Source organism: Natator depressus, chromosome 22 (assembly GCF_965152275.1).
Source record: "Natator depressus isolate rNatDep1 chromosome 22, rNatDep2.hap1, whole genome shotgun sequence".
Taxonomy (NCBI): domain Eukaryota; kingdom Metazoa; phylum Chordata; order Testudines; family Cheloniidae; genus Natator; species Natator depressus.
The window spans coordinates 18,876,824-18,903,131 of NC_134255.1; the positions used below are offsets into that span (position 1 = coordinate 18,876,824).

At 42.1% G+C, this 26,308-nt stretch overlaps 1 protein-coding gene across 1 annotated transcript in view; it reads left to right on the forward strand.

Annotated features, from left to right (window-relative positions):
• KMT2A (lysine methyltransferase 2A) overlaps positions 1-26,308 on the forward strand; it is an 81,562-nt gene that overhangs the window by 44,759 nt on the left and 10,495 nt on the right. Inside the window, exons 11-28 of the mRNA XM_074936764.1 lie at positions 1,194-1,340; positions 1,618-1,713; positions 2,908-3,028; positions 4,228-4,341; positions 5,125-5,309; positions 6,797-6,970; positions 7,847-7,957; positions 8,312-8,385; positions 8,826-9,019; positions 10,036-10,142; positions 10,850-10,987; positions 12,618-12,776; positions 13,088-13,205; positions 13,303-13,381; positions 13,664-13,824; positions 15,590-15,778; positions 17,158-21,463; positions 23,904-23,981. Of these exons, the coding sequence (XP_074792865.1) occupies positions 1,194-1,340; positions 1,618-1,713; positions 2,908-3,028; positions 4,228-4,341; positions 5,125-5,309; positions 6,797-6,970; positions 7,847-7,957; positions 8,312-8,385; positions 8,826-9,019; positions 10,036-10,142; positions 10,850-10,987; positions 12,618-12,776; positions 13,088-13,205; positions 13,303-13,381; positions 13,664-13,824; positions 15,590-15,778; positions 17,158-21,463; positions 23,904-23,981 (6,551 nt within the window). The remainder of the gene's footprint in view (positions 1-1,193; positions 1,341-1,617; positions 1,714-2,907; positions 3,029-4,227; positions 4,342-5,124; positions 5,310-6,796; positions 6,971-7,846; positions 7,958-8,311; positions 8,386-8,825; positions 9,020-10,035; positions 10,143-10,849; positions 10,988-12,617; positions 12,777-13,087; positions 13,206-13,302; positions 13,382-13,663; positions 13,825-15,589; positions 15,779-17,157; positions 21,464-23,903; positions 23,982-26,308) is intronic.

Here is a 26,308-nt window from a genome sequence, read left to right on the forward strand (position 1 = left end):
GTGCCAGATGTGCTAAAGATTCATATGTCCCTTCATGCCTGAACCACCATTCCAGGGGACATCTGTCCATGCTGATCATGGGTTCTGCTTGATAACAATTCAAAGCAGTGTGGATCGACGCATGTTCATTTTCATTATTTGAGTCAGATGCCACCAGCAGAAGGTTGATTTTCTTTTTTGCTGGTTTGGGTTCTGTAGTTTCCGCATTGGAGTGTTGCTCTTTTCAGACTTTTGAAAGCATGCTCCACCCCTCGTCCCTCTCAGATTTTTGGAAGGCACTTCAGATTCTTAAACCTTGGGTCGAGTGCTGTAGCTATCTTTAGAAATCTCACTTTGGTACCTTCTTTGCCTTTTGTCAAATCTGCAGTGAAAGTGTTCTTAAAATGAACATGTGCTGGGTCATCATTTGAGACTGCTGTAACATGAAATATACGCAGAAGCGGGTAAAACAGAGCAGGGGACATACAATTCTCCCCCAAGGAGTTCAGTCACAAATTTAATTAATGCATTATTTTTTTAACAAGCATCATCAGCACGGAAACATGTCCTCTGGAATGGTGGCCAAAGCATGAAGGGGCATATGAATGTTTAGCATATCTGGCACGTAAATATCTTGCAATGCCAGCTACAAAAGTGCCTTGCAAATGCCTATTCTCCATTTTCTGGTGACACTGTAAATAAGAAGAGGGTAGCATTATCTCCTGCAAATGTAAATAACCTTATTTGTATTAGTGATTGGCTGAACAAGAAGTAGGACTGAGTGGACTTGTAGGCTCTGAAGTTTTTAACAAAAAAAAATAAATAAAAATCTACATTTGTAAGTTGCAGTTTCCTGACAAAGAAATTGCACTACAGTACTTGTATGAGGTGAATTGAAAAATACTATTTCTTTTTATACAAATATTTATAATAAAAAATATACACTTTGATTTCAGTTACAACACAGAATACAATATATATGAAAATATAGAAAAACATCCAAAATATTTAATAAATTTCAATTGGTATTCTGTTTAACAGTGCGATTACAACTGCGACATGGTTTATGTGTGTGAATTCCAGTATAAAATATTTGAATGCAAATACTTGTTCTGTGAATTCTAAACCAGAATTAGAAACAGAATAGGGAGCAGTTGGGTTTGGTTGAGAAGTCTACAAAGCGTTTGACATGCTGTTGTTTTTCCCCCTTGTAGTTTGTGTATTGTCAGGTCTGTTGTGAGCCTTTCCACAAGTTCTGTTTAGAAGAGAGTGAGCGCCCTCTGGAGGACCAGTTGGAAAACTGGTGCTGTCGTCGTTGCAAGTTCTGTCATGTATGTGGGAGACAGCACCAGGCCACAAAGGTACTAAGAATAACAAATGTGACCATTTTGAGAGTGCTGTTTTCTTTGTCCATCAGTTCACTACTTCCAGGAACTCTGTTTAGCTTAATTTATCTAAATCATTTAGCATAGGACTGGATGTTTTGTGGGCTTAGTATTGGGATAAAGAACCTTTCAGTGCATGTGATAGTGTAGTATTGTCATTCTGGTAAATTCAGATTGACTAACTTACATATGACCTATTCCTGGAACACTGAATATTGAATGTAGTGTAAAATGGATTTTTGCATTTCTGTAGCAGTTGTTGGAGTGTAATAAGTGCCGAAACAGCTATCACCCTGAGTGCCTGGGACCAAACTACCCAACAAAACCCACCAAGAAAAAGAAAGTTTGGGTGAGTTTGCTCTGCTTGACTTATGTTCCTTAGGAACTACCAGCCAAAGCTCAAGCTATTCAATCTGCAGATCTTTTATACATGACAGGGTTTCTTACACTATGACAGAATTACAAATTCTATGTATATCCTATTAAAGGATGCTTACTGTTTTATAAGGTAAATTTGGAAAAAGTTGTATTATTAAAGGCTGGCTTTTGAATGCTCTCATGGTGAATGAACTCTCTAGCACTGTGTGAATGAAGAAGGGCAGGGATACAAGAGGAGACACAAAAAGAAAAGGAGGACTTGTGGCACCTTAGAGACTAACCAATTTATATGAGCATAAGCTTTCGTGAGCTACAGCTCACTTCATCGGATGCATTCAGTGGAAAATACAGTGGGGAGATTTATATACACAGAGAACATGAAACAATGGGTGTTACCATATGCACTGTAACGAGAGTGATCAGGTTAGGTGAGCTATTACCAGCAGGAGAGCGGGGAGGAAAAAACCTTTTGTAGGAGACACCTGTCTTTTAGCCTTATTATGAATCCTCCTGAGCAAACTGAGTGCACAGGGGCCAGGGAATTCCCTTATATTAGTAAGTAAATACATAAGTTTCCATTCTGACGTTACTGTCAGTGGACACTGGTATGGTGACGGGTGTGAATGCGATTAATGTGCTAGACTGTTTCTTGTATTTCAGGTTGTTAGCTCTTTGGGGAAGGGACTGTATTCCTCTGTACAGGGGCTAGCGCATTTTGGATACTACTGTAATATAAATAAAAGTGTTTTATGCTGCTATACCTATGGCTTTGTCAACTTTCTACATTAGCCCCTCGTCTAAAACAAGAGGTTGTACAGAATGTCTTAAGAATTTTGTACTTGCCAAAACCATGGTTTTTTTTTCAAATTAAAGAGAGCTTTGAGAGTAATTGTACCCAATTTCTAATGGCAAAAGTGCTAGACTGAAGCATATTTTCTGTTGCATGGTCAGCATTTTATCATAAGGAGGGAAGTATCTTCTCTGCTACTGAAGTTGTCTGAGGGAAATGCCTAGCCATCGAACATGGACCCAAAGATGCATATATATGGGATTTTATACACCCCCCCCCCCGTTAAATAATAAAAATTGTGAAATGGATCTTTAGAACAGTCAAAAGATAGCAAAGATGCTAACTCCTGTCAAATCTCTGTGTCCCCTCTTACAGATCTGTACCAAATGTGTTCGCTGCAAGAGCTGTGGTTCAACAACTCCAGGCAAAGGATGGGATGCACAGTGGTCTCATGACTTCTCACTGTGTCATGATTGTGCCAAACTCTTTGCTAAAGGTACAGAACAGCTGAGGTTGCAACATTGTTTACGGTGAATGTAGTTTGAAGCTATTCTCAAGGAGATCACAACCATTGTAAGGAAATGTTATCACAAAATGAAGTGATGGCCTATGAGGCAGTTGAGCAGTGTTGCTGATTCCAAGCTATAGTGCCACTCCAGTGTCATGGCCAAGAATCAGTGAAATCATAAACTATGGAAACTTTTGGTATGTGAAATCAGGGAAAGTAGGATTGCTTTTTACAGTGGTTAACAAAGAAAAGTCAACACTGCCTCTTAATGACAGAGTTTGGGACTTCCACATAATAAGCACTATAAATTGTTGCAAGGTTTATTTCGGAACTGTTGTCTAAACTAAAGATTCTTACCAGGAGTGGAGAAGAGGGTACAAATAAATCAGGCCATGACCCTATGTACAGCACTGCGTAGGTGCAGCTATACTGGTACAGCTGTGCCAGGGCAACGCATGTGGTGAAGATGCTCTATGCCGATGGGAGAGAGCTCTCCCGTTGTCATAAAAAAAACTACCTCCACGAGCGGCATAAGCTATGTCAGCAGGAGACAGTCTCCTGCCAGCATAGTGCTGTGCACATGAGTGCTTATGCTGGTGTAATTTATGTCGCTCATGGGGATGTCATATTCACACCTCTGAGCGACATAAGTTTTGCTGGCATGGGCTGCAGTGTAGACATAGCCTAAAAAACAAATACTTTGGGTTAGGTGACCTCCTCCTCCTCCTCAGTCTCCCATGTCAGTTCAGGATCTGAATCTAAGCGGTATGGATGATACGGGGAGGGGTAAATGACTAGACCCTGGTGGGAAATTGAGTTTATCCCACTTTCCAGATTAGCAGGATAGGTTTTTCTGTTTTATTTTGCCTGTAGAAGTATATCTTTTTCTCGTTCTCACTTTTCCCTACAAAGCTATCAGTCTTTTATTTTGTTACAAGTCTTGCAATAAAGGTAAAAATGAAGTGCCTCCTTATAGTGGAATTGTAAGACCCACATGGATTGTAGTTTATTTTTATAGGCATTCTTATTTTTTCTGTGTGTTGTAAGGGTAGAAGTAGCAGCAGTTTGCATTTGGGCAGGAGGTTTCAGTGGGTTTGCTTCTCAGCAATATAGTAAGTAGCCAGCCAGCCTTTGTGATGTGTATGCAGTAGCTGGAATGATGATTGAAGGTCCTGGCTTATTTACAGGAAACTTCTGCCCACTCTGTGACAAGTGCTATGATGACGATGACTATGAGAGTAAGATGATGCAGTGTGGGAAGTGTGATCGCTGGGTCCACTCCAAATGTGAAAATCTTTCAGGTGAGGCAAACTGTCTTCACTACTCAGCAGGCTTCCCTTGGTCCCTGGGTCAGTAATATGGATATTTGGAAACTTTTAATGCATGGGTGTTGCCACTAGACTAAAGGGATCAAATTTTAGACGTTTGTCACTACTGGAGTGTCTGTTGAATTAAGCCACTGTGTCTTGTGGGCAGTATTTTAAGAAAAATACTGATCTTCCTACAGTTGAACCCAGGTTTGATACTGACAGTTTTCCGCAAATTTTGATATCCTGCTTCACAAGCTACCTAACGTATTAGCACCATAGCTGAGTTTCACAGTTACCCTCTATGCAAAGATCATAGAATCATAGAATATTAGGGTTGGTAGAGACCTCAGAAGGTCATCTAGTAGTCCAACTCCCTGCTCCAAGCAGGACCAACCCCAGCTAAATCATCCCAGCCAGGCCTTTTTCAAGCCAGGCCTTAAAAACCTCTAAGGATGGAGATTCCACCACCTCCCTAGGTAACCCATTCCAATGCTTCACCACCCTCCTAGTGAAATAGTTTTTCCTAATGTCCAACCTAGACCTCCCCCACTGCAACTTGAGACCATTGCTCCTTGTTCTGTCATCTGCTACCACTGAGAACAGCCTAGCTCCATTGATTGTTGATGGGAAAGACTGGGGTATGTCTAGACAAAGTAAGTGTGGTATATAGAGTGGGTCCTTTATTGATATATATATTTTTTGGCCTCTCCCTTTACCCCTCCTCTAGTTAAGCAGCTCGGGTTATGTTTGTTATATTTTTTTTTTTGTCTCCAGATGAGATGTATGAAATCCTCTCTAACCTTCCTGAGAGTGTGGCATACACCTGCATTAACTGCACAGAGCAGCACCCTGCTGAATGGCGGCTGGCACTGGAAAAGGAGCTGCAAGTTTCTTTGAAGCAGGTTTTAACAGCCTTGTTAAATTCCAGGACTACCAGTCACTTACTCCGTTACAGACAGGTGGGTTCACCTCTGTATGGAGCACAATTTCATGAGTTGCCCATCTTTGGATTGGGTTCTACTGTTGCTATGTGTCTTCTTTTGGGAAGTTGATTCATTATACTTGATAAACCACAGTATATGTAATAACGTTTTTATTTTATATGGTAATCTACTAGGTAGACATGAAGGATATGTAATCTTTAAATTAGTGTAGGACAAGTGGTGTTTTAGGGAGAGGGGGAATTTGGGACTTCAACAGCAACAATGCCTCTCACTGAGGGTGGAGACTTTATGCTTGTAAGAAGTTGTCAGACTTGGGGAAATGAATTTGTGTTCCCACTGCTGATCACTGCCCTTTGCATGGGAACAAGCTGCTACTTGCGCCCATGCTAGGAAGTGTAATAAATTGTAAAAATGCTTGCAGACGTGCAGGAGAATTGCCCCTGTGTAGTTCACAAAGCTGGCTTTTATGAATTGGGGCTTGTTGCTGCTTAAATTCAGCAGTGAAATATTGGAATGTATTCATTTTAAGCTCTGCTGCTGAATGATTTTGCTTTCCTGTCCAGACATCATCATGTGTGCGTGTTTTTTTGCCACAGTTCTGGGATAGTTTCCCTTTTGTGCACATTACAGTTGAACTGCAATAATGGGATAATAAAATATCAAAACTTCCCACATATGCTTATCATTTCCTGGTGAAGTGACACTGTGGAACTACATTATAGGGCAGTGGGAGTTTAGGTCTCTTGTTTTGTATTCCCTACTCTGCCACTGTGCAACCCAGGATAAGTGCCTTCTCCACTCTGCCTCATTTTATCCTTCTGTAAAATGGAGTATGTTTACTTACCGCACAGGATGACGATAGGCTTAATTAATGTTTATAAATCACTTTGAGGAACAGCACTGTACAAGTACAAAGTATTATGTGAAGGCAGTGGTGTTCCGCAGGCATGTATTTGTGTGGCTGCATTTCTGAATGGTCTGAAAATTGGTCCAAAACTTTGGCAGCTTGCCAGAAAGTTATTTTGTACAGCACAATAGGCGAGCATGTTATTTTGGATAAAAATGATAGGTTGATGCCTTAAGAAGGAGTCTAAATTAGACACAAAACAGAAAGAGACAATAAAGAGGAGGGTGTGAGCGAGGGGCAAGAATAAAGATTGACCGTGAAATAGCAAAGGGAATTATTATTGTAGATTGCACAACATTTTAGTTCCTCGGTGAATTGTTTTATAGAATTTGGTGACCATGTCTGAATGACATGTCTACAAGGGTAGAAGTCAGCAGAAGGAATCAGTTTAAAAAGAGAGACGTTTTCCCCATTTATTTTTTTGAGGGGGACTCAGAGCTTTGTCCATTTGAGCCTACTGTTCTTACTACTAACGTGATTGTTTTGTCACCCTATCTTTATTTCTGCAAGAAAAAGTTAGCGTGTTTAAGTGTGACTAACACTCAATATAACGCTGAATATAGAATGTTTGACCTTTTCCTTTTAATGTTAACAGGCAGCCAAGCCACCTGATTTAAATCCTGAGACAGAAGAGAGTATCCCATCCAGAAGTTCTCCTGAAGGTCCAGATCCTCCTGTTCTAACAGAGGTCAGCAAGCAGGAGGAGCAGCAGCCTCTGGACCTGGAAGGAGTGAAAAGAAAAATGGATCAAGGAGGTTACACTTCCGTGGTATGTCAAAGTTAGGGGGTAACATCTCCTTCTTGTTACAATTCCTCAGTTATAATAAATACCCTTTTCTGGTGACTATAACACCGTCTGTTGTGAAGTAGCTCATAGAATGCCTAAGTCCTATCTTTATTGAACAAGGGAACTGTAAAAAATATTAAATAATATTAAAGGGAAGCCTTTAAAATATTAAATTGACACCATTTTGTTACATGTTCTTTTACACTGAGAAGGCATTTGGTTACAGTTGTTACAGTTGCTGGTGGAAAAATCTATATCCAAGAAAACAGGAGCGGATACATTTGTGTGTTACTTCTAACTAAATATATGTAGTCCAGTGACTTCATTGATTTTGCTTTCACCTGAGTTCTCTGGAAATTAATTATTCATATTTGGAAGGAAGAAAGTCTTGGGAGCACTATATGTACAAAGGCTAATGTAACTGAATCAGCTTGCTCTGTAGGGAACCAGCATTGAATAATGTGATAATCTTACCAATTTTATTTTTTTCAGAAGCTTTTTCATTTTAAGATAGTCTTGCCTTTGAATGTATGTTCTGTTTCCACTGCAGCCACATGCTGTGTGTCTTTAAAATAACCGCAAAACTTGACGAAGACACTGTATAAAACACTTTGATTTTGCTTCTCTCGGTGTTGGGTGAGGGAAAATCAAGTAAATGTTCCACATCACTTAGAAGCAACCTCACCAGTCAATTCGCAAATCAGTGTGCGACTTGAGGTGTAAAGGGGGCAGGATCTGACCTTTTGAGGAGCAAGATCCCATTCAGTGCGGGCTTACCGTGTGGACTAAGGATTTGGAGATGTCGCAGGTGTGCAGAAGAGGGTAACGTGCTGATATGAACTGTGTGTTTTCTTGTAGTTGGAATTTAGTGACGATATTGTGAAGATTATTCAAGCAGCCATTAATTCAGATGGAGGCCAGCCAGAAGTTAAAAAAGCTAATAGCATGGTCAAGTCCTTCTTTATTCGGGTGAGGAATATAGTTTATTTTTAAATGCTGCTTTCTATGTAATGACCTGTTTTTAAAAATAAAAAATAAAAAAAAATAATTGTCCATTGATTCCCAAACTTCCAGATTAGCTGTTTGTGCTGTCACTGGAATTCAAAGAGTTCATCACATTCTGTGTACTTAGCTTCTTTCTGGTTAAGATATTGGTTGGCTGTCCTTGGGAAATAAGTGGTACCTTGGCAGAGTTCTCAACTTTTTAATGAAGTCTTCTTGACTGACCTGAGATCTGCACATTTGCTGTGGATCTTGGATGAATTTCTTGGATCTTTTCATTAATATTTTCTTATATTCTAATCTAGCATTGTTTTATTTCAGCAAATGGAGCGTGTTTTTCCATGGTTCAGTGTAAAAAAATCCAGGTTTTGGGAGCCAAATAAAGTAACAAGCAAGTAAGTAACTGTTCTGCATCCAGGATCAGCACCCTGCAATTTGTCAGCTGTCAAAGCAAAAAAGAACAAAACATGCTGTTACTTAGCAGTAAAAAAACAATCAAATTCCCAGATGGGTTTATTGGATGCATTTTGTGCTTCTGAAACTGAGAGACTAAAAGCATGATATAGAGCTTGGTTTAGTGTGTGCTGATGTGGTGTGAGCTGCCCTCTGTCTAGCATAGCCTTCATTCTGTGTTTATATCATCCCTGAAGGAAACAGATGACAGCAACACAAATGTTGAAATGTAACTGATTGGTAGTAGTGATTTAGTTGAGAGCATATACAGATGTTAAGTATTGAAGGGAACTGTAACTGGATACAGACTATAGGTTGTTTACAGTGTCCAGGTCACTCGGTAGAGCCAGGTCTGACAGTTGACTCCTCTTTACGTTTTCAGCAGTGGGATGTTGCCGAATGCAGTGCTGCCCCCTTCACTTGACCATAATTATGCTCAGTGGCAGGAGCGTGAAGAGAATAACCACACTGAACAGCCCCCTTTGATGAAGAAAATCATTCCAGCTCCAAAACCCAAAGGGCCTGGAGAACCAGATTCACCAACACCGCTGCATCCGCCGACACCACCTATCTCTAGTAAGAAACCAGATCCCTGGACAGATGGCCCCAACCCTGATGTGCCCATCCTTCTTCAAAATCTTGAGAGCCAAGGGGTAGACTGCATTAGCGCCATATAGGGACTTGTACATGTTCATTCTTTTAGAGAACTCTTGGGTGTATTTGAACAATCTGTGAATGGTTTCATGATCTCTTGCAAGTTCAAACCTTATCAAGCAATCAGCATATTTGCTGTTTTGCCAGAGCTGATTGAGGCACATCCAGGATCCTGGCAGCTCCACTCAAATAAACTGGGCACACGGGCCAACTGTAGGGAGAGGAGAAGAGGGCAGCAGGATGTAGGCGGCTGGGGTGGGAGGCAGGGAGGAGAGTGGCAGGGACATGATACAGAAGGCAACCTGAAGTTGCAGAGCAGTGCCAAAGGCAGAAGAAAAGTGGCTCCATTAAAGACACCAGGAGCTGCAAGGATAGACACCACAAGCAAGATCAAAGGAGGCTCCAGTTGGTAATGGAAGCAGCCCTATAGCATGGTACTGTTGCACAGGAAGCCTCAGCCCTTGGGGTGGTGGCTGTCTTTTCTTCATCTTCTTTTCTCTCCCTGCCCACGAGGAGGACTAGGGAACTGGGTGTGAGACCTGACATTCTACTGGTCCCTCTACCTGCCTCTTCTGGGCCAGGAAGAGACAAATACATAGAAGTGCCTGGCCTGAAAGGAGGCTGTGAAGGAACACCTTAAAATAACTTAGCCTGAACAGTTGTCTGGGATTCCTCTGCTGAGCCATGGCCACTATCATTTTCATTTCTCCCCAGAAAGTGGCCATGTAGCCCCTGAGGTCTGCCTTACTGACCCTGCTCTTTGGTTTAAAACACTCAGGCTAGTAGTGAACGCTGCATATGCTGCTATTTGACTCTTCTACATTTGTGCACTTAAAACTCTTAAACTGACAAGTTTTCTAAATAAGTATTTCCCTCCCCCACTCTCTCTCTTTAAGAACCAGTTGCCAAGAATAAACATTTTTTCTTTTTGCTGTAAGGCTCTGATAGAAGCCGGGAGGATAGCCCTGAACTTAATCCACCTCCTGATGTAGAAGACAACAGGCAGTGTGCACTCTGTCTGAAATATGGCGATGATAGTGCTAACGTAAGTACCTGCACAGCTTTCTCTCTATAATAGTGACAGACTATGACAATGGATGTACTTTTGAGCTGCCACTGATAACAGGATAGATGCTTACTGATTTCTCTGTTCATAGTTTAATATTAAAGTAGTATTGCTTGCCTTTTTCTTTAAGCCTGGTTTGTTCTGATTAAGAGTGGTTTGGTTTTCATTCCAGATTTTAATTTTTTTTTTTTTTTTTTTTTTTTTTGGCATTTTAAGAGTCACCCTTTTGATACGAGTTCACCAAATAATCTATGGAGGGAAATTATGAGCTGCACTCATTTCCGATGATATTTCTGATTCTGGGACACAGAAAGAAAACCTGTAGATATAAAAATTTAATTTTTCAGCTTCCAATACCACATTGAGAACTATGGAGCATGTAACAGGTTAAAATTGGAGCTTAACTACTATTTAGGCTGTCCTTTTTTTAAATTGAGATTACTGCTAATTTGCTAAACTTCCTTTTTGGGTGGATTGAAATCCAGTACAAGTGGAAATCTGCTGGGATCCTTTGTGCATTCCTGTACCTTAGGATAGTGGTTTTCAACCTTTGTTGAAATGTCTAAGATTTTGAAAGGAGTGCACACCTCCTGTCAAAATTTTTAGGGGTCTGCAAATGAAAAAAGATTGAAAACCACAGTCCTAAGGAATCTTTGAAAAACTACTTATTACATGTTTTTCTTTAGGATGCTGGACGTCTCCTGTACATTGGCCAGAATGAATGGACACATGTAAACTGTGCTTTATGGTCAGCAGAAGTGTTTGAGGATGATGATGGGTCTCTGAAAAATGTACACATGGCTGTGATCAGAGGGAAGCAGTTGGTGAGTTGGCTTGGTTAGGGTTGAGACTGGAGTCCATCTAAAGAATTCTTGTGGGGTTTTTCCCTCCTCTCCCTTCCTATTATTAATCTGATTTCTGATTTTAAGTTTTATCACTGTCTGTAACATAAAGTATGTTCCCCAGCTAGTCCTTAGGCTGGCTGGCATTGGAAAGCCTACTTTTCCTCCTGATGCAGTGTGAGCTCCTGGTGTGGAAAAATGTTGGAGACCAAAGGGTTAATTTGCTTGTAATAGGAGGGCAACACTTTATGGACTCAGAATTTTACAGGGGAATCTCCCATGAACAAATTCTTTGTGAGTTCAGCACTTTAGAACCATGGCTTTTATTTTAAAATAAATAGCAGCAGCGAGGGATGTCAATTGCACGGCTAAATGTTGCACTAAAATATGAACTATATAACTACGTGCTATATATCAGGGGTTCTGAAACTTTATTGCACTGCAGCTCCCTTCTGACAACAAACATTACTACATGACCGCAGAAAGGGGGATTGAAGCCTGACCCCAGCCAAGCCCCAATACTCCAGGCGGAGGGGCCAAAGCTTGACCCCCACAACCTGGGCTTGGGCTTCAGCCACAGGGCTTGGGCTTGAGCCCCAGGCCCCAGCAAGTCTAACACCAGCCCTGGCAACCCATTTAAAATGGGTTTGCAACCTGACCCACAGTTTGAGAACTGCGGCTATATATAGTTAGGACTTTCTGGTTCATCTCTGTCTCCATTTGCCTTGATTCTAGTGAGGCTTGGGTAAGAGAAAAATGCTATTCCTAGATCAAAATTCCAGGATAACTGGGCTGAAGAGTGTTAGTTCAAAATAAGTTTTTGACTAAGCCAAAATGGCTGCTTGCCATTTGAGGATGTTCATAAAATCCAGTGTAGGTTGGTTACTTTTTAGAGATCTCACTTACAGAGAGAGCCATCATAATAAACTCTGCAAAAGGTTTTTCTAAATTCTGACCAGACTTGGAAAATGGACTAACCTTCTTATTGTGACGCAGTGGCTGCTTTCTTTCTAGAAGAAAGGAAATGGGGCTGAAGGCAATTGCATAAATCAAATTGAAGTAATTGGCCAAATCTTGGTATTGCATCATTTCCCCCTAAACAATGGTTTTCATATTAAAGCTTCAAAAATAGTGATAAATTGTGCTTGTATTTTGGTCAGCAGCAAGCCCCACAGGAGGGAGTAGTTGCCATTTCTAGGTCAGGGCTGCACATGAACAACTTAGTTGTGCAGGCTTCATTCAAGAATACCTGTGTGGTTCTTGTCCTGAAGGGTAAGCAAGATAGCGTCTCTGTGGATTTTGAGGGACCCAGAGTTTAGGTGGAAATTAATATGTTCTTCAGGGAATTTTCTTCTCTCTCCCCTGCAAACACAACACCCCCACCCCATTTCCCCCTCCACCCGCCTGCACATCTGCGCTCTGTCTCCTGTGGATGGGTTTTTGGGTGTGAGCCTATGCAAAATAACTCACTGTATAATTTTTGACTTTCATTAACACACGCTCATTCAAAGTCTAAACCCCTTTTTCGGTCTGTGAAAGAAACAAGTGATAGCGACGTGATGATTTGTTCAGAAATGCGTCTTTGTCTTTGTTCCACGCTTCGGCTTTGTAGAGATGCGAGTTCTGCCAAAAGTCGGGCGCCACAGTAGGCTGCTGCCTCACTTCCTGCACGAGCAACTATCACTTCATGTGCTCCCGAGCCAAGAACTGTGTCTTTCTGGACGATAAGAAAGTGTACTGCCAGCGGCATCGCGACTTGATCAGAGGAGAGGTGAGATCACACGCTCGCGCCCCTTTTGGCCCAAGGCTTGGGAGCCCTAGCAATCGGCATTTTTATTTCTTAAAAGGTTTAGGTGAATGCGTCCTTCATGAGAGTAAGGACCTGACACACGAGTGGGGAAGAGAGGTTAGTGATGTGACTAAGAGCTCTGAACAGGTGGGGCAAGTGCTGTATAAATCTCCACACAGCTCCATCTGAGAGACCAAATCACGTATCCATTGAGCGAGACTGTGTGAAACATGCATAATGTTTCCTTTAAAATTAATATGTTGCTTCGGGGGGGGGGTGGTTTCTTGCTCTAGGTGGTACCGGAGAATGGGTTTGAAGTTCTTAGAAGAGTTTTTGTGGACTTTGAAGGGATCAGTTTGAGAAGAAAATTTCTTAGTGGCCTGGAGCCAGAAAACATCCACATGATGATTGGTAAGGCTTGTGTCTCTTGGCATTTGTTCTGTCTTTTGGTGCTGGAATCTGATCTCCTCTTTCTTCTAGAACTCTTCTTGTTCTCTTTCTGGTTTAGGTTCAATGACTATAGACTGCTTAGGAATTCTGAATGATCTGTCAGACTGTGAAGACAAGCTGTTCCCCATTGGTTATCAGTAAGTACAAACTGTTTCATCATTGAGTAGATCTTACTGTACTTCTTATCAGTAAGGGCTAGATCCATAGGTCTTTATTCAGGGAAATTTCCATTGAAGCTTATGGTAGCTTGCTTAAGAAAAACTGCTCAAGAACCTTGGGGTTTGGCTGGAATGACTCCAAATAGTACAGGAAGCATATAACCTCCAGAGTTTTGAGAAGATGAAAACTGAAGACAGGAATGTGGAGGTCTCTCTCTACATTAGTGACAATATTTATTTTATTTTCTAAATATTTTCCAGGTGTTCCAGGGTGTACTGGAGCACAACAGATGCTCGGAAGCGCTGTGTGTATACTTGTAAGATCATGGAATGTCGACCTCCTGTCATAGAGCCAGATATCAATAGCACTGTAGAGCATGATGAGAACAGGACGATTGCTCATAGTCCAGCACCCCCAACAGGCAAGTTTCTTAAGATACTTTTCTAGTGGCAAATCCTCTGTATATTTTTTTTTTTCTTCAACTGCATGGCTCATGATTTTTAGTAAGCAGGTGAGGGATATTCCAAAAAGTGAATTTTTTGTCCTGTGCATTCTTGGACATAGAACTTGACACAGAATGCACTCTGTGCTGCAGAAGTGTGCTCCAGTATCTTATGATTTTGTTTTAAAAAATTGTTTCTCGGACTCATGGTTGCATAGGTAATCTTGGAAGCGTGAACCCAAGCTGATGCAGCATTGCCTTCCAGTCTTCAGATAGCCTGAAACAATAGCTCTGAGAGTTGTGAACTGACCCATTTGTCACAGGGGCGTTAACTCTGAAACCGAAATTATGCTTTAAATGTCAATATTGGTAAATATTTCACTGCTGTTAGTTTTAGCAAAATCAGCTAACTGCTATGCCTGTTCCATAATTCCAGACTGCTTCCTACTCTTCCACAGATGCTGACAGCCTCAGTTACCTCCTTCCAAGCTGTCAAAACCTCCAGCTTCACTTCCAGACAACTTCTACAATGCAGTTATGCGTTGTCAGTACAAAAACCTGCAGTATATTAAAAACATACACAAAAGGGCGTCTGTCTTATTATTTTAGGCACCTCTGACAAAAATAAAAAACAACCTGAAACAGCTAAATGCACCAACAATCTCCAATAAAATTCCTCTCCTCTTCAAGCCGTACATCCCCAAAAGCCTGAGTATTCAGATAAGCCTTGTATTGCACCTTGAAGATCAGCTGAACCTAGTTGTTCTGACCTAGAGTGAGGATAGCTCCCAAAGCAGTGAACCTCTCTGAAAATATTCTATCACCTTGGGCCTCCAGTTCAAGTCTCTCTTAATCACAACTGTGGCAATATTGCAGAAGAAGAGACTGTTTTTCAGGTAGGCAGGTCCTAGGCCATTTAGATCAAAAACAAATTATATACATCCTTCACTTAAATACAGTTGCCACAGAATTTCAAGTTTTCTGCCCCCAGACTGCTGCAACAGAATCCTTTGAGCCTTGCTGTGGAATTGAAATCAATCTTGCTGAAGAGTACATGGGGACTTTGACTGTAGTGCAAGTCTATGGACAGAAGGGGAGAGTAAGGGTTTGTCTACACACTGTGGCAGTGTGCACTAGACTGGTGTAAATTGCAGGATGATCCAAAGCATTGCTCTCTAATTGCCCTGTGTAGACACAGCTAATGCTTTCTAAAAGGTTCCTAGTGCATGTTAGTACTGTTTCAGAAAGAACTACGTCAGCGGGCACTGGATACCTTTTAGAGTATGTCAGTAGGGTCTACATGGGGCAGTTGGGGCACACCAGAATATATACCCCTCTGGTATGCATTGCTTCACTGAATACCTAAGTAGGTGGTTAGCGCCAAGGCTTGGGAGTCAGGAGGCTTTCTTATTACTATAGTGGCAAAGGTGTTCCTGGGTCTTTATTGACATGTAAAAAAAGAAGGTCGTTGCCCCAGGACAAAGTATTAGTGAAGCTGCCACATGGGTGGGTCATAAATTAGTTTTACGTTGTGTGTTTTTTGTCGTAAGTGTTTCAGCTGAAAAAACATATTTAGGAGAGAGAAATTAGACTATTACTTCCTGAGGATCTAATACAAGATGTCAGTGGTTTTATGTTTTGTTTAAAAAATGTATCTTGACTTCTCTGAGTGAAACTTGACAGCAACAGATGCTCCAGGGTTTTAGTTCTTAATGTCTGAATTTTTATTACTCTTACTCTGCAGCAGAAACTCTATCCAAAGAGAGTCGAAATACACCAGAAATGGTAAACCCTCCATCTCCAGATCGTCCCCTGCATTCTCAGACCTCCAGTTCCTGTTACTATCCTCTGATCTCAAAAGGTCCCAGGGTCAGGACACCAATCTATCCCCTAACACAGCGGTCTCCCGGGTCTAGGCCTTTGCCCTCTGCAGGTATTGTGCTGCTTTTCTTTTGTTGTTTGTTTGTCTGTCTCATGCTTTGTTTCTCAGAAGTTCTGCTCACTTTAAATGCTCAGTTTGCTTGTTGTGGAGATGATAGTGCAAAATGGGACATGAGGGAAGAAGAGAGATTCTGGGGGATGTGCAGGAGAGATTATTTTTCAAGGACTGCATACTCAAAATCTGCCCAGGAAAAGGCTCTAGAATTGTAATAGCTCTCACCAGGGATCATAGTTTTGGCTTATTAAGGTCCCAAAAACTTTAAATGGCACTTTTTAGCGAGACTCAGAATTGCAATGTCTTGAATGGTCTACTATTTTTGTGTGGTGACCATGTGTTCTTTAGATTCTACAAATGCTTTTTACAGTGGAAAGCATAGCTGCCTCTGTGGCAGGAATCTTTCTGAAATTCTTACCCCGGTTTAGATTAATTCCAAACAGATCTATTCAAGAAGAATATACTCTAAAAAGAGGTCAAATAAGGAGTCACACAATATTTATTTATTTATTTATTTATTTATTTATTTATTTTTTAAACTAAAACATTCAGAGAAGTCTACATAAAGCAGAATGTTTAGAAATCTTAGAGGAGGGAATGTTGCCTAGTGATTTTGGAGCAGGAGATTGGAACTCGGAACTCAGAACTCTCCAAGATTTTATTCTGAGTTTTGCCACCAAGACCAAGTCACTTCACCATTTCTTCGTGCCTCGGTCTTTCTCTTCTCTAAAATGGTTAGAATGTTTTCCTTTACAAAGTTGAGCACTAAAGTTTATAAAAAGCTTTGAAATCCTTTGGATGAAAGATCTATAAAAGTGTAGTTTTAGTCAAAAAGAGGGGGCATACTTACTGAATTCTTTCCAAAATGTTTTGAAAACCTACATTAAGCATCAGTTCAAATTTAGTTTTAAAGACAAAATAGTAATCCTCTTCAGTTATCCTGAAGCTAGTATTCTCTGACATGCTATTAACATGTAATGTTGCCAGCAGTGAGGGGTAGCAGGTAAAATAACACTTCTGAGTTATTTTGGAGTCATTTGTTTAACTTTTGTGGTGTCTTTGTAAATCAGAATTAGTTCTTGAATTCCAGACTCGAAATTGTATAGCATCGAACCCTATAGGGTATAATTCAGAAATTATCAAATTAGCTTCAAAAGATGCATAGCTGACAATATTGGATGTTTACAAAGAGTCTGGTTTTTGGGGAATACATATCTTCAGCCTTATTTTTTATTTGACAGTATTTCTAAAATATGTTTTGTTTGTTGAATTTCTTAGGTATGTGCATCGTTTGTATAATCAAATTGCATGTATGTGTTGGCTATGTGATACCTATATTGTTTCACTGTATTTTTTTCCCTGCTTGTCCTCTTCAGGAAGTCCTACGCCAATGACCCATGAAATAGTAACAGTGGGAGACCCTTTATTATCATCTGGACTTAGAAGCATTGGCTCTAGGAGACAGAGTACCTCCTCTTTGTCACAACAGCAGTCAAAACTCCGAATGGTTTTTCCCACCAGAGTTGGGAACACTTACTCCAGACACACTGTGCCTGGAGTATCTAGTATCGGATCCTCATCAGAACATGAATCAAGCGCAAAAAATATAGACAGCTTCAAAGGGTCAGTGAATTTAAGCGCTTCAAGTGCGTTAGCTCAAAATAGCCCTAACTCTTCAAGCTCTCCAAGAATGGTAGCTACAAGTGGAAGTAAAACTTGTCATTTGGGTGGATCTCAGTCTTTAGAAATAAAACACTCTACCAGTTCAGAGTTGATTTCCAAAAGCACATCTTCAAAGGGAGAGAAGACAAAATTGTCGAGTTCAAAGGACTCAGATTCTTCAGCTCATAGCTTTGCTTCACCTGGGAATACTAAAATGTCCACCCAAGTGCTTAGTACATCAGGCATAGAATTAAACATTAATAAAAAGGGAACTTTTCAAGAACCTTCTGCAACACTTTCTTCCAAAGATACAATGCCCTTTCCATCTTTTCATCAGAGAGGCCCAAGGAAAGATAGAGACCTACATATGGACCTCATACAACCAGAAAAAGTCTCTTCTGTTGAAGACATAGATGGAAAGAACTTAAAGCCTGCTGGAATAAGTAGCAGGTCTTCTGCATCAAGTGAGCATGTGGTTTCCGCTTGCAGAGACAGACGACAGAAAGGAAAAAAGTTAACAAAAGACACCTTCAAAGAGAAACATTCTGTAAAAACTTTTACAGACTCAAGTCAAGTGACAGCCAGTGATGAAGGAAGCTTAAAACCAGAATTTATCAATCAGGTTTTGGCAACTGAACAGATTAGTCAGAGGTTGTGTAGTAATGTTTCTGCTGAGAAAACTGGGGATAAGTCTCCACCTGCACAAGGGGCATCTAAAGCTCCATTGGTGCAAGTTGAAGTGGCCTCCAAGGAAGTGCAGGCTCCTAGAAAACGCACAGTTAAAGTAACCCTGACTCCTCTCAAGATGGAAAGTGAAAGCCAATCTAAAAATGCACAGAAAGAAAGTGATGCCGAATCACAGAGTAAGGGTGCAGAACCAACTGCTTTGACAGAGCTGTCTTCAACTTCTGGAAGCCAAGGAGATGTTCAGGGAAGTCCAAGTGATACACCTACCCAGGAATCTCAAAATAATTCTTATCCGAATCTGCCCGTTGAAGACAGAAACTTGATGCTTCAGGATGGAACTAAAGCTCAGGAAGATGGTTCCTACAAGCGGAGATATCCCCGGCGAAGTGCTCGGGCAAGATCTAACATGTTCTTTGGATTAACTCCTTTGTATGGTGTGAGATCTTATGGAGAGGAAGACATTCCATTCTACAGCAACTCAACTGGGAAGAAGCGAGGAAAGAGGTCTGCAGAAGGACAAGTAGATGGTGCAGATGACTTAAGTACTTCTGATGAAGATGATTTGTACTACTACAATTTCACTAGGACAGTGGTTTCCTCAAGTGCAGAAGAGAGGCTTGGATCCCATAATTTATTCAAGGAGGAGGAGCAGTGCAATCTTCCAAAAATCTCCCAGCTAGATGGTGTGGATGATGGAACAGAAAGTGATACAAGTGTTACAGCAACAACAAGAAAAGTAAATCAGGTAACCAAAAGAAGTGGCAAAGAAAATGGGACTGAAAACTTAAAACTTGATCGAGCTGAAGAAGCTGGAGAGAAAGTACAGGTCACCAAGAGCTCTACTGGCCATAAAGCTGACCCAAAGATTGATAATTGCCATGCTGTAAGCAGGGTTAAAACACAGGGTCAGGATTCCTTGGAAGCTCAGCTGAGTTCCTTGGACACAGGCCGTAGAGCTCATGCTAGCACACCCTCAGATAAGAACTTATTGGATACTTTTAACACAGAACTGCTAAAATCAGACTCTGACAATAACAATAGCGATGACTGTGGAAACATTCTCCCTTCGGACATCATGGACTTTGTACTAAAGAATACACCATCGATGCAGGCTTTAGGAGAAAGCCCGGAGTCATCTTCATCTGAACTTCTAACACTGGGGGAAGGGCTAGGTCTTGATAGTAATCGTGGCAAGGACATGGGTTTGTTTGAAGTATTTTCTCAACAGCTGCCAACTGCTGAACCAGTGGATAGTAGTGTTTCTTCCTCTATATCAGCAGAGGAGCAGTTTGAGCTGCCTTTAGAACTTCCATCAGATCTCTCCGTTCTAACTACTCGTAGTCCTACTGTGCCCAGCCAAAACCGCAGCAGGCTTGCTGTAATTTCAGAGTCTGCACTCTCATCTTCGGGAGAGAGGTCTATACTGGCTTTACCTTCCACAGAATCTGGAGAGAAGAGAGTTGCAGTCACAGAAAAATCTGCCTCTGGTGAAGGGGATGCAACTCTTTTAAGCCCAGGGGTAGACCCAAGCCCTGAAGGACATATGACTCCTGATCATTTCATCCAAGGTCACATAGATGCAGAGCACATAGCCAGCCCACCTTGCGCCCCAGTAGAGCAAGGACATGGCAGCAACCAGGATTTAACTAGGAACAGCGGTACTCCTGGACTCCAAGTGCCAGTATCTCCTACTGTTCCTCTTCAAAACCAAAAATACGTTCCAAACTCCACTGACAGTCCTGGTCCATCTCAGATTTCTAATGCTGCAGTACAGACAACCCCACCCCACCTAAAACCAGCCACTGAAAAACTTCTGGTAGTCAATCAAAATATGCAGCCTCTGTATGTCCTCCAGACTCTTCCCAATGGTGTTACACAAAAAATACAGCTGACTCCTTCTGGTAGTTCCACACAGAGCGTAATGGAGACCAATACTTCAGTGCTAGGGCCCATGGGAAGTGCACTTACATTGACTACGGAATTAAATCCAAGCCTGCCATCATCTCAGTCTTTATTCCCCCCTACTAGCAAAGGACTGCTGCCTATGTCCCATCACCAGCATTTGCATACCTTTCCCACAGCTACTCAGAGTGGTTTCCCACCAAATATTGGCAGTCCTGCATCAGGTCTCCTTATTGGTGTACAGCCACCTCCTGATCCTCAGCTTTTAGTGTCTGAAGCAAGCCAGAGGACAGACCTTGGCACTACAGTTACCACCCCGACCTCTGGCCTTGGGAAGAAAAGGCCAATATCCCGACTGCAGTCCCGAAAGAATAAAAAGCTAGCTCCATCTGGAACCCCTTCTGCCATAGCGCCTTCTGAGATGGTTTCCAACATGACTTTGATTAATTTTGCTCCCTCCCAACTTTCCAACAGCCCATTAGATTTGGGGACCCTTGGAAATTCGACACCCCATAGAACTGTTCCCAATATTATTAAAAGGTCTAAGTCTGGAGTCATGTATTTTGAGCAAGCGTCTTTGCTGCCCCAAGGTGTGGGAGCAGCCCCTGCTGCGGCAGTTGGCACTTCATCCAGCATTATTGGACCAGATGCCGGCCACCTCACGACAGGGCCAGTGCCGGGACTAGCATCAAATTCATCAGTGCTGAATGTTGTGTCCATGCAGGCCACAGCAGCACCTAGCACTGGTGGGTCAGTACCTGGCCATGTTTTGGGACAGGGTTCTGTAACATTAACTAGCCCTGGATTGTTGGGAGACCTTGGCTCAATAAGCAATCTTTTGATCAAAGCCAGTCAGCAAAGTCTTGGTCTTCAGGAACAGCACATGACTTTGCCACCAGGTTCTGGGATGTTTTCACAACTGGGGACGTCGCAAACTCCAGCTACAGCAGCAATGACAGCTGCATCAAGCATATGTGTATTGCCTTCAGCACAGACTATGGGCATGACAGTTGCTCAATCATCCACTGACCCAGAAGGTCCTTATCAGCTTCAGCATATGACACAACTTTTAGCCATCAAAAATGCTTCTTCTCAGCTGGATCTTGCCACTGCTTCAGCACCTCAGTTGTCAAGCTTTCCACAGCTAGTGGACATTCCTAACAACACAGGACTCGAGCAAAGCAAGGTTTCCTCAACTGTAATGCATGCCAGTTCAGCTTCGCCTGGAGGCTCCCCATCATCTGGCCAACAGTCTGCAAGTAGCTCAGTGCTTGGTCCCACAAAAATGAAGCCAAAAATTAAACGAATTCAACCGCCTTTAGACAAAGGGAATGGAAAGAAGCATAAAACTCCTCACATGTGGACCAGTCCCCCTGAAGTACACATTCCAGACAGAGGGGCCAATGCTGTATCCCAGGTCTCAACTGCAGGGTAAGAGAAGCATGCGTTTTGCTTTTGTGTATGCTTGAGGTTTTGTTACCGTGGTAAAAAATTGGCTTTTGTTGCACTGGTCCCCACATCAAATTTCCTTTTTATCTTCTCATAGTGAATCCTTTAGTAGTAAATTCTAGAGTAGCATTCACTGCCATCAGTGGACATCTGGACAGGGAAAGCAGATTTCTAAAGAAGTCAACACACAGTCTTTGCCTTAATTCATGGTGGACAGCCCTGACAGATTTTTGGTAACCATTTATTTGGGGGAGCAAAGTTGTTTGCGAACATGGTACCTCTAGCTGTGCTATAATTTAGTTAGTGGTTCGGTATCATGTTGATAGGTGCTTTGGATCTATCGATTATATACTTTTAATCTTAATATCTGGCAGCATTTGGCATGATTAGAACTTGGATTGGAACTCTGCAAGGAAAACATGGTGGTTATAGGAAATGGTGGTGGTCTGAGGAGGTTGCAGTCTTCCAAGCCAGTACCAGGAGACTGCGCTGGTATGTTCCTATGGAAGTACTATGCTGCTTGTGATACCAGCTTTTTAGGTAGAACTTAAAACTGAGCCGCTGACTAGTTGTTGTCATTTGAAGATCCCATGGTACTTTTTGCAAGAGGAGAGTTAGTCCTAACATCCTAGCCAAATTTCTAATTGGATTATTACAGTCTGCCTTCCCACATTCCCCTGCTATTTCAAGTGGCAATGGGATTCTGCGCACCCTAATTGTTGTGTGGTGTTGCTGTGTGCTGGAAAACAAGTGTCCTGTTTCACTTTTAGAAATGTCTATATTTTAGTGGCTGGTGAAGTGGTATCCCTACATATATTTTGTAAATTGTTTTGAATTCATTCTGCCCTATATTTTGCCTTTCGTTTCTCTTCTTTCTTGAATGCCATGGTCCAATTTTAAAATGTCACGGGAGTAGAATACTCCCCATTAAATATTGTTAATAGTATGTTAATGCTGCTGAGATTTAATTATATGGTTAATTGTGTGTTAATGCTTCTAGAGCCTTGGACAGATGTCTTTTTAGTTGTTTAATTAATTAAAGGGTTAAAGCTGTATGCCAGTTAATGTCAGTAATCACACTGCATTTTCATCATGCAACTGAGTTTTCTCTCTTTCCTTTGGAAAGAGGAATCACAAGTTATAGGGAATGTTTATAGAATTTAAGGCCAAAGGATTAATTAGATAATTTAGTCAGATCATATATATTACAGGCCAAATAATTTCACCCCATTACTCCTGTACTGAGCCCAATAGCTTGTGTTTGACTAAAACATCTTCATTAAAAGCAATCAGTCTGCATTTGAAGAGAGTTTACCACTTTCCTTGGTAGCTTGTTTTGATGGTTAAATGCCCCCACTTTTTAAATATTTGTTTTCTAACTTGAATTTGTCTGGTTTTAACTTCCAGCCAATGGTTCTTGGTCTTCAGGAACAGCACATGACTTAGCCACCAGGTTCTGGGATGTTTTCACAACTGCCAGTTAATGTCAGTTTATAGAATTTAAACCTGTTTTAAAGAGCAGTTTAGTACTTGGTATATTCTCTCAGTGGAGGTACTTATACACTGTAATCAAGTCAACTCTCAATCTTCTTAGGTCCTTCAAGTCCTATATTTATATAATTCTGTGATTTGTTTTGATAAGCTAAACAGACTGAGCTCAAGTGTCTCACTGTATGGCAATTTCTTTCCAGTCTTTGAATTGAAGTAGCATTTGTCTTGGTGATTTTACTTGAGGTGCAGATCTGTAGGAAGAAGGGAGAATAAGGACTGTGGACCTGGGTGCTGAATGTGACACTTAACGTTTTTGTTCAGAAAGTCCCCAAGTATCCTCTCTGTGTGACATTGCCAGCAGTCCATATGATAAGGGATTTGACCAAGGGCAACCCAGCAATCCACTGCAGTTCCTGGAGGTCAAGGGACCTGCCCAAAAGTACTGGGCAGGTCCCTTGACCTTTAACTCCGGTTAGTTGGGTCAGATGACTCTGGTCAGATGACTCAGTTCTACAGTTCTTTGATGTTTTTAACTCAGTGCTGTAAGTCTTTTTTGAAAAGCAGTTGATCCACAATCTTTTAGACATAATTGGTCTTCTATTTGTAAATATTTTAGGCTATTTTTTTTGCCAGCATACCATCCTTTATGGAGTGACCCGTGGTTCCATGCTTATGGTTATGCAAAAACATCCTTGTAAAGATCCTAGAGTACTCCATCCCTTTAAAGTGCAAGTCTTGAATCTGACCTAAAGCACTAGCAATTTGATCTACTTTCTGTCCTCTGGCTTCACAGTAGCATTTGTTCCTATTTTTGTAGTTTGCTGAAATGCTGAATCACTTATGGCAGGTCCCACTAGATCCATTATTTCTTGGTCACAGTAAATTCTTATTTGTTTAGTCTTTTGAATTATCCCAAATCTTTCTGTTCCAGGACTCCTGCAGTGAAGGCAGACATTCAAGATACAAGTATAGATCAGCTACCACAAAAGCCATCTGGGCAGCCTGCAGGGTAAGTATTAAAACAAACCTTTCCCATTAGGTTTTGCTGGTTTATATTCAGTATCTTATAAACAAAATAAAACTCTGTTCTTCCTTCCTTGTATTTGTTGCTGCTGTTGTAAATTAAAATACCCCGGTAGCTTTCAGTCTGGAATGTATGTCACTTGTTAGCCACAATATTAAATCCTTGTTTAATCTAGTAGAACAAGATTCATTGTAATAACATAATCAGAGCACATGTTACAGTGATAAATGTCACAGAAATAAATGTTAATATATAAGAATATTTTCATTTTCAGTTGAAACCAGCTGATTTTTGAATACTTGATTCAGGAGTAAATGCTTAGAAATAGTTGCATACTTGTGGCTTTTAAATGTTGTTTGTAATTCTTTTTTTAGGGCTGGTAAAAACTACCAGATTAGCAACCCTACAGGTCAAAATCTGATATCCACAGAATGGATACAGTAGTGCAAGCTTTCCCCAGTTTTCTTCATTTGATTGCTTTGCTTTATTGTAGAGATAAGTTCAAGACTGTCATCCAGGGGCCAGTTTGTGATGGATTTTGTCAGGTGGACTGTTTCCCTGGGGGACTGACTACCTCTTTTTAAAAATCTACTCTCAGTTCTTTAGTGGAAAGGTTAGATAGTTGTCAGTGTCCTGGTTGTGATTGAGTCTTAAAGGAAGACACTTAAACTGCAATATTAAAGAACAATACTAATCTTCAAAAATAGATCTACTTAACTGGACACTGTCAAGTTGAAAACCACATTTCTGTCTGAAAACTTTGGGGCCTGATTAATTGCTGCTGTTATTCCAGATTTAAATCAGCATAAGGGGTTGTCTTCACTAGCAAGTTAACATGAGGTGTTCGTAATAACTCAAACCACTTATGCACACCCACCTACCCACAGAAACAGCCCCACCCACCTGTCACTCATGTGATGACCTGTGTGTGGTGTAGGCAGTAAAACAAGTTAGCTGTCATGACTTGGGGTAATGGGACAGACCTTGAGCTTCCCTCAAGAGCCACTAACTCCACCTGTCTATAACGTGGACACAGGCCAGTGTCATAACACAACAGTTGAGGGCCTAGGGTTGCCAGGTGTCTGGTTTTCAACTGGAATGCCTGGTCGAAAAGGGACCCTGGTGGCTCAGGTCAGCAGTGCTGACCAGGCCATTAAAAGTCTGGTTGTCGGCGCAGGCAGGCTTCCTACCTGGCTCCGCATGACTCCTGGGAAGCTGCTGGCATCTCCTTCTGGGTCCTAGGTGGAGGGATGGCCACAGGGGTTCTGAGCGCTGCTCCCCCCTCCAGTGCCAGCTCAGCAGCTCCCACGTGGCCAATGGGAGCTGAGGGGGCAGCGCATGCGGGCAGTGCCCAGATCCACGTGGTCGCGCTTCCACCTAGGAGCCAGAGGGAGATATCGCTGCTTCCCGGGAGCTGGCTGAGGTAAGCGCCGCCCGGAGCCCACACGCCCGCCTGCACCCCAAACCCCAGCTCCACTCCAGAGTCTGCACCCCCAGCCAGAGCCCTAACCCCCTCTCATACCCCCAGCCCAGAGTCCCCTCCTGCACCCAAATCACTCACCCCTGGCTCCACCCCAGAGCTGCACCCTCAGGCGGAACTCTCACCCCGTCCCACATCCCAACCCTCTGCCCCAGCCCGGAGCCCTCTCCAGCACCCCAAACCCTTCATCTCCATCCCTACCCCAGAACCCGCAGCCGGAGCCCTCATCCCCTCTCGCACCCCAGCCTGGTGAAAATGAGTGAGTGAGTGAGGGTGGGGGGAGAGCAAGTGACAGAGGGAGGGGGATGGAGTGAGCAGGGGGCGTGGCCTCAGAGAAGGGGTGAGGCGGTGGGGAGCAAGGGTGTTTTGGTTTTCTGCAAATAGAAAATTGGCAACCCTCTGAGTGTTATTAGTCCTCCAGTACCTGCCCACAATCCTTTGGGGCTACTACCCTATGGCCTTTTCTTGCTGTCTATTTCCTGACCAGGAGTCCCATGCCACTACATCTAGGCCTGCTGAGCCTTCGTTCTGCACAGTCACACTCAGCTGCCAGTACCAGCAACTGCACTGATCTATCTTTGGCATAAAGCTCAAGTTTTTTTTAGAATGGCCTCGAAGAAGAGGCCTCTCAATGTTCTGCCAGTTGCTTGGAAGGAGCTTCTCACACAACTCCGGGAGTGTGGCCCACTCTTAGTTGTCTCATGGCTGCTTGGTGATGTAGTCTCATCACTCAGTGCTTGAGGGCCTGATCCGGAACTGCCAATCAGTTGTCTCCCGTCTTCCAGCTCTGCATGAAGCTTTTTGCTCTCCTTAAGAAAGCATACCATCACTT